Consider the following 7,553-nt stretch of genomic DNA (forward strand, 5'->3'; position numbering starts at 1 on the left):
CCGCCTGTACAAGTCGTAAATTTAAATAACTTTCAGTTTTTCATGCAATTATCAAGACAAACTATCGAAATGAAGTGAAAACAACAATTTAAACATTATAAAATACAATCAAGTCTCAGTAATTGAACTTCGATCGCATGCCTGTGTTATGTTGGTCGCATAGAGGGCAGGTGCCAAGAGAATTCGATTTAAAAAGATACGTTATTTGGCCTGAGGACTAATTCAAAGCGGTCTGCAAAACGGTTTAACCGAGAAAAAAGTAGAACATGAGTTTTCCAAATGAATGCACAAATGATTGGCTGAGGAATAAAATAATCAAAATCAAATTGAGCGTGGAAAAATGTGTAGTCCCAAGTGCCACTAAACGACCTCTAAACGGGTTTTAAACGGCTAAAGCTCACAACCTTAACGGAATATAGAAAGACTTCGTTTAGCAGACGGCAAACGACTGATGCATTCTAAAAATAGCATGAAAAACTGGTGGCGCCATCTGCTGTAGGGATACCCAATCAGTGGAGTTTCCACACTTGGAGAGCTTTCTCATTTCCTCTGTACTGTTGTATGGTTTCGCATTGAAGTTATGCATCGCTAGAACTAGAACGGCGATACGATTGTTTAAATACTAAACTCCAACCGAAACCACCAGTACTGAAACAAGTGAGATTTTGAGTAATATTCGTTGGTGTTGATACCGTTACACGGTTGAAATACACGGTGGTGTTTCGGTCCGTGAATTTTCGGCCTAACAATTGTTCTTTATAACAAATGAAATAAAAAAAAAACATCACTAGACTCTAAATAGCTGCACAACAAATGTTTTTGCTAACCCGACCATCGCAGAAAATGTTCGCCACAATAGACCAACTGTCAAATTTCAAGTGCACGGTACAGCCACCCTCCGGTTACTCCGTGACCGGATAATCGACTTTCTACTGTATTTTGAAAAGGATGAGGTTATTACTATACATATCGTACATATTTCCCCCACAACAGAGATTGAATTTTTAACAGTCTTTGATAGCGACTTAAACTTTGGCGAAGATTTAAACATAAGTTTGATCAAAAACTTTAAACTAAGTTTAAAAAAAATGTATGCTAAAAAGGTTGTAGAGCACTGGCCTACACGGACCTCCGTTTGTCTTAATAAAAAAAAAAAGGAATGCATATCGTTCCTTTGAGTTTGATCTTAACATGGTAAAATGATACTGGCCTTAATTTTCTCATCCCTAGACATAACGATAGCATTACGTTCACATTCAGCTCCATTCGATTAATTTTGCGAAATATCTCGCTCCGAAAGTGTTTACAGCGGTACGAGCGTAGTGTATGCTCGGCCAAATCGCACTGTTGACATCGCAAATCAGTTTGACAGCAGAGCTCGCTCCCTCCAGAGCTGTCAAATTTGGCAAAACGCAAAATAACAATAATTAAAAGTCACTTTCCCAACAAGAAAAAAACAACGCACACACAAAATTTCTGCACTGAAAAGAACCTGCTTACAAGTAAAAAAATATATCCATCGGCAGCTAAAACTTAAACTGCTCCCCGTAATCGATAACGCTACTTCAACTCTATCAACCCATATTATCGCAGCATTTATTTTCCATCAGGATCAGGTTTTCCAGCAGTAACTGTGAGAGCCCCTTGGAAAAGTGTCCATCTGCTCCCCTATTTTCTCGGTGTCGGTTTTCACAATCTAGTTTTAAGCATTTTCCACCCTTCGGCGTAGGTGGCGGTTGGCCACTCGGGCGAAGGTGGATGTTTACGAAGCAAAGGCCACAATCATCTCATCACAATCGCTGGAGGATTAAATGATAAGAAAAATTCTTCTCTTTTGCCCTAAATAGCCGTGAGTTGACCGTGTGTGCGTGTGTGTGTGTGTAGGAAAATCGCAACACAAACATGATCCGGATGCGGTCGGATGACTCCCATTGGAGTTGAATCATCACCACGAACAAGCAACGGGTAAACTCGCCCTTCTTCGTTCCACGCGTAAACCAGCCGGAGTTCCTTGGTGTGCCCTTTCCCGTGAACGATCGTGCTTCCCCTTGTGTGTGAGAGTGTGCGTGTGTACGCTATTGTAGACAAAAACAAACGGCACTAGTTGGCTAGTGATAGCAACGTTGCAGTAACAACAACAACGACCCCCACCCTGCCAGCAAAGGTCCCCAGAATGGCTTCCACGATGCAGCTGGAGTTTTCGCAGGCCATGTCCGACTTCAAGAACATGTTCCCGGACATGGACCGGGACGTGATCGAGGCGGTGCTGCGCGCGAACCAGGGAGCGGTCGATGCCACCATCGACCAGCTGCTAGCCATGAGCACGGACAATCAGGTAAGAATGTTCGTTTCGCCCCTGCGACGCCCACTGATGCAGTGCGATCTAATTTTAGAACGAAAAGCTGCGTCACGAGCTGGAAACGGACGGCAGCGTTGGACCACGGTCGGCCATAAATCAGGCCGCCGCCGCTGCCGCCACCGAGCGTCCCCTTCTCGACCTGTCCAGCGACGAGCCGAGCGCCGGGTCGGACCGGTTTCTCTCCACCTCGCCGAACGCGGCGGCCGCCAGCTCGATCGTTGCGCAACAGCTGGGCGCTTCGCCAAAAGTACGCAAAGCGCCGGCGGGCGGCAGCGCGACCGCAAGCGCTACCAACAGTCCCCGGGCGCAGCAGCAGGCGCGAGGCGAAGCGGGCCATCCACCGACCCCGGCCACCATGAACCGGCGCTGGAACCCGCCGCTGGTGGGTCCGCTGCCGCCCACCTTTCTGCGGCTCGGCGGGACGGCCGCCGTCGGTACGATCGGGCCGGACGGCCAGTACCGCAGCGCGGCCGAGTTCGACATGGGCGACGAGCAGTTCGCGATGATGCTGCAGAACGAGGAGTTTATGGCGGAGCTGCGCTGGAACCAGGAGTTTCTGTCCGCGCTCGAGAAGGACCACCAGGGCAAGGTGCAGGACGATGCCGCGTTCAAGGAGCGGTTGCGCCACATGGGCAAGGTGTCGCGTAAGAAGTTCGCCCAGCTGGCGCGCGTCTTCACGTGGCAGCGGGGCGGCAACAAGAAGGCTAGTGCGGTGCGGCATCCCGACTCGCTGCTGCTGCAGGAGGAGCACAGCGACGACGAGGCGGCCGAGCCGAAGCGGGTCGCGTCGAGTAAGAAGTAGACCCCAAGGGCTGTTGGACGCAAGCACGCAAGTAGGTTTAGGGCGCAAGCGAATCTCCAGCAAAAGGATTGTGCGCGGCTGTAGGAAGCGTGTCGCAACCGTTAGCAATCGATTTTAGAGTTTTTTTAAATTATTAATTCTTACCCTGTAGTGTACACACGCTCCTTCGCGCACACACACACACACGGGTAGCGCGTACTGATACTTCTCTGTACTAGGCAAATGAAGAGACTGTGTGTGTTTTTTCCTTCCCGTATTCCCACTTTCTCTCTCTCTCTCTCTCGCTCTCTCTCTATCTATCTCTTCTCTGCATTTCCATATCGCTCCCTTTGCCCGCAATCTTTACTCTCAACAAGAAAACACACACGCGGGAAGGGTGAAAATGTTCTTCTATACACTGCAAAATGGGTTGTACTCAGCTTTCTACTTTACTGGGCCGCCCACCACGTAGCTCGTTCCAGGAGGGGCAAGAGATTAGGGCGGGAACAGAATATGAGACTGGGAAAGCATTTTTTTCAGCAGCGTGAGAAAAGTGTGATACGAATGATGTGCAGTGGAGAGCTGGTTGTTCAATCGTGATCGGTTTAATCTCTTCCGTCCTTTCTTCTAGGACAACATTTCCTTCTTCTCCTTCTTTATTTCTGTTTGAAATATTCTTAAAAACGTTTTTTTATTTATTTATTTGTACATAGTGAAAGAGTTTATTTATAAGCTTTGTTATGTTTGTTTTTTATTTGTTTGCCATTAAGAGACTTTAAACCAGTAGCAAAATGGCCTCCTCCTCCTTCTATTCTGCCTAGCTGGCGTCAAACAATCTAAGTTGCAATCGGGTGTTATCAAAGAAAAAAGAAAACGACCCCCCAAAAAAGGTGTAAGAATAGTATATGTATTAATTTAATTCATACTAATGCTAAGTGCTTAAACGTGCGTCGGCTGCCATCGATGTTGATTAACAGAAGAAAGTTCATTTTCAAATTTGTTCCGTTTTAGCATTTAGTTCTTTCTCTTTTTAGTTCGAATTATGAACAAAATGCTTCAAAGAGGTTGAGTTAACACACCATCGTATATTCAGAAGAGAAGAAGAAAACTAAAGCAAAAAACAACAACAAAAAAAGGAAGAAACAAAAAAACGGAAACATTTACATGCATATTTAAAATCAAATATATATACACAAACAAAACAAAACAAGCAAGCAAGCATATATACATAGATGGAAGCAATTAGGGTAAGAAGGGGCGGGCGGGCAACAACAAATAAGCGGGATAGGAAGAAGAAGAAGAAAACTTGTGAATGCAACCATGGTACTAGTCATAGAGCTACGAACGCGCGTAGAGATAAGGGCCGAAAGCCACCCCCTTTGGCTACCCCACAACCACCACAACCACCACCAGAACAAATACACACATTTCACCGCAAACGATAGTGCAAACAAAAAGAAAAAATAACCGTTGAAAAACCAAAAATCCTAACAAACCGAATATGATACTAAACCGGGAGAAAGTAAAGAGTAGTTAAGCTTTTAGGTTTTGCCCATTGTTGCGTGTGACTGTTCGGTTCGGCATTTTGCATATATGTGTGTGTGTATGTGTACCTCCCCCCCATATAAATGTGTAGTGTATTGGAACAAAGGGGAAAGGGGAAGTGCAGTTCCAAAGCACGCAAGCAATCTCAATGATAGAATCTAATCCAGCAAGGGACAATTACTAATGTAATTTCACGTTCACGTGCAACTCGATACCAAATAACCGTTTTTTTTTGCTGTGTGCTGTAACGATTATGTTTAAGGATTAGTGTATTGGTAGGGTTTTAAATTATGCTGGATGAGTGCCATTGGTTTTTGCTTGGGAACGGTTAAATTATGTATGCTTTTTCTATAATTAATTTACTCCTCAAACTTATCACATTCAAACCAAACAAACGCTCGCGAAGGGCTTCAACTATATTAAACCTGTCGGAAGAATCTGGTTAGAAAATTAAAAACCTATAAGCAAAACAGAGTGTAACAGCAGTGCATACTAAACAGAAGAAGATACAGTGAATAGACCTCACTCTAATAGGATTGTCTTCTAAAAGCCAATCCTGTTGGCCGTGTTGGAACGACAGAGAAGTGAGTGAGAATTTCCCTCATAAAAAAAATTATTACTATCCCACAAACACAAAAAAAGCGAAAATGGATGAATCTCGTGCAAATAATCCAAAACCAAGCTTGAAGCGAGAGCTGCATTGCAGAAGTTAACCGCAGGGAGAAAAGGGAGTCGAAAAAGGGGTCAGAGGCGAGGAAAACAAAAGGGGGAAAAATGGAAAACAAAAACCTGGGAAGGCAGAAATACATGTTACGATTATTTTAATCACCAAAAACAAACACCAATTGTGCCAACATTCTCTCCTCCCTGTGCTGCAACATTGTAGAGTAAACCGAAAATGGCGTTTATTTCGTGATCGTTTGTGCGAAAGCCTGTCCTGTCCTGTCTGTCTGTCTGTATGACTGCACGAAGGTCAAACAGCTACCATCCCAACGCGAAACAACGACAAAAAAAAAAACGCTACCGTGTGCCGATTGCCGTGCGTGCCAATCATTGCTGCCGCTTTTCCGTTACGATTTTCACCCGCCCGCGCCGCCCCTCACCAGTGAGCCTCCAGCATATCGACCACACGCTTGACAATGTTCGAATGGCTGGCGTACAGCTTCACCCCCTCGCCGACGTCCATCCAGCGCACCTGGGCCGCATCGTCGCCGGCGTGCAGCGGGAAGCGGCCCACGACCGAGCCCGACCCGTCGTGAAAGTTCACCGCCACCGTCTCCATCCACGCGCAGTCCGTGTTGCGCGGATCGTCCACGTAGCCCTTGTAAATCTCCGTCCCGGCGGCAAAGAACTGCTCCACCTCGCCCGCCATCTCGCCCGCATCGTTGTCCATCGTTTCCTCGAGAAACTCGCGCCGCAGCGTCGCGCTTACCTTCTCGCCCGGGTCGACCATGCCGCCCGGGATGGCCCACTCGCCACAGTCCTGCCGCTCGATGGCGCACATCTGCAGCACGCGCTTGCCACTGGCCGGGTGCACCAGCGGGCGGCCGTCCGGACCGTCCGGCTTCCAGCGCGTTACGACCGGATCGGCCGCATGGTTCGGGCCCCAGCGGCCTAGTACACCGCGTCCCCGGATGCCCGTGCGGCCGAACGGGTTAAGCGGGCAACCGTCCCGGATCTCGTACGCCCCGATGAAGCTCACCCGATTGACCTTCCCGTCCAGTTCGTTCCAGTTCGGTTTGAATGAAGGATTATCTGGAAGCAAACAAGAAGGACAAAACTATAGTTCACCTTGTCTTTTCGACCTTGACCCCAACCACCCCTCCCTCCTCCGCCCGAAAGCTTACCAATATCCGGATCGGCCCACTCTTTCCCTTGGAGTACGGGCGATTCGTGCACCGGTGGCTGATAGTCGGCGTACGTTTGCGTCCAGAAGACGGACTCGTCCGGCACCGGGTACCGCCGGACGTCACTGTGCGGGTAGACGCTGTTCCGGCAGCGCGTGTGCTTGAATATTCCCGGTATGATCCGTGCCATCGCTCCGACACAATCGTCCGACACAGCACCGCTACTACCGCTGCCAGCGACGGCCGATAGCAATCTGCACGCGGTTTGTCGTACCGGGCCCGCCATCGGGATACTTCGCGGTGGTACTATTTATCCGCAGCGAACTAAGTCCGTTACATAAGCGCAACTTCGGCGGTGTTGGAATCAATAGGAAAATAAATAACTCCACCCCCCCCCCCTGGACTGGGGCACGAAAACGAAACTTTTCCGAAGGATAATGCGATTCCGTGTTGATGAGAAACGATTTATGACGCGCCTGCTGGTTGGCACCGTGCCGCGCTGCCGGTGTACGCGTACGTCCTTCTACCTTCTCGGTCGGCACGGTTGTTTGTTTACGTTTTGCGAACGCTTGCGTAGTCGTACCTTGTAGGGTTGCGCTACGTCAGTGGAATTCTGCCATCCTGCTCACTCGTACGGGTTTGGGCGGCTGTGCGCGATACAGCATGGGGTACGGCTACGCAGTGTTTACAAACTGTTTACGCTCACGCACACTGCTGCAATGCCACTGTAGGGGTTTTTATGGACATAGGGAAGGCGGTTGGAGATTTTGGGAAAAAATAATGAGCCATCCATAAATTACGTAGCGCAAAAACGGAAAAAAGTAGAAACAAATTAAATGACTTTTCTGATGAGTTTTACACCAATTAAATGTATGTATGAAATTGCATGTGTGTATGGAGAAAGATCAGGTAAAGTGAAATTGAGAAATAAGGACAGGTTTGAAAAATTTTGTCACTTTTTGGTAGTGATGCTTAGTTAAGATACCTATACCTTTTCCAACCATTTTCAAAAAAACATCGA

General features: G+C 47.7%; 2 protein-coding genes across 4 annotated transcripts; one reads left to right on the top strand and one right to left on the bottom strand.

The window, feature by feature from the left end:
• Window positions 1–1,370: 1,370 nt before the first annotated feature.
• On the top strand, window positions 1,371–5,524 carry LOC1276755 (CUE domain-containing protein 1). 3 transcript variants are annotated; one of them, XM_061643192.1, is made up of 3 exons: window positions 1,371–1,502; window positions 1,848–2,335; window positions 2,394–5,524. In XM_061643192.1, exons 2-3 carry the CDS (start codon window positions 2,174–2,176, stop codon window positions 3,159–3,161), a joined length of 930 nt encoding a protein of 309 aa, XP_061499176.1. In that variant the 5' UTR covers window positions 1,371–1,502; window positions 1,848–2,173; the 3' UTR covers window positions 3,162–5,524. The 3 variants fall into 3 exon arrangements, with proteins under 3 accessions (XP_061499176.1, XP_061499175.1, XP_061499177.1); XM_061643191.1 differs by having other exon boundaries at window positions 1,419–1,681; XM_061643193.1 differs by having other exon boundaries at window positions 1,420–1,547.
• Window positions 5,525–5,568: 44 nt separating this feature from the next.
• Window positions 5,569–7,168, bottom strand: LOC1276756 (ADP-ribose pyrophosphatase, mitochondrial). The gene is made up of 2 exons (XM_316141.5): window positions 6,533–7,168; window positions 5,569–6,440 (listed from the first exon to the last, which is right to left on the bottom strand). Exons 1-2 carry the CDS (start codon window positions 6,816–6,818, stop codon window positions 5,785–5,787), a joined length of 942 nt encoding a protein of 313 aa, XP_316141.4. The 5' UTR covers window positions 6,819–7,168; the 3' UTR covers window positions 5,569–5,784.
• Between the last annotated feature and the right edge of the window lie 385 nt (window positions 7,169–7,553).

Source organism: Anopheles gambiae, chromosome 2 (assembly GCF_943734735.2).
Source record: "Anopheles gambiae chromosome 2, idAnoGambNW_F1_1, whole genome shotgun sequence".
NCBI classification, from domain to species: Eukaryota; Metazoa; Arthropoda; class Insecta; order Diptera; family Culicidae; genus Anopheles; species Anopheles gambiae.

Excerpts from the sequence above, each read along its gene's own strand:
- LOC1276755 (XM_061643192.1), top strand. The coding sequence starts at position 2,174 with ATGGCTTCCACGATGCAGCTGGAGTTTTCGCAGGCCATGTCCGACTTC. Across the intron at positions 2,336-2,393 it reads CCATGAGCACGGACAATCAG|AACGAAAAGCTGCGTCACGA; the intron begins GTAAGAATGTTC and ends ATCTAATTTTAG.
- LOC1276756 (XM_316141.5), bottom strand. The coding sequence starts at position 6,818 with ATGGCGGGCCCGGTACGACAAACCGCGTGCAGATTGCTATCGGCCGTC. Across the intron at positions 6,441-6,532 it reads GTGGGCCGATCCGGATATTG|ATAATCCTTCATTCAAACCG; the intron begins GTAAGCTTTCGG and ends GTTTGCTTCCAG.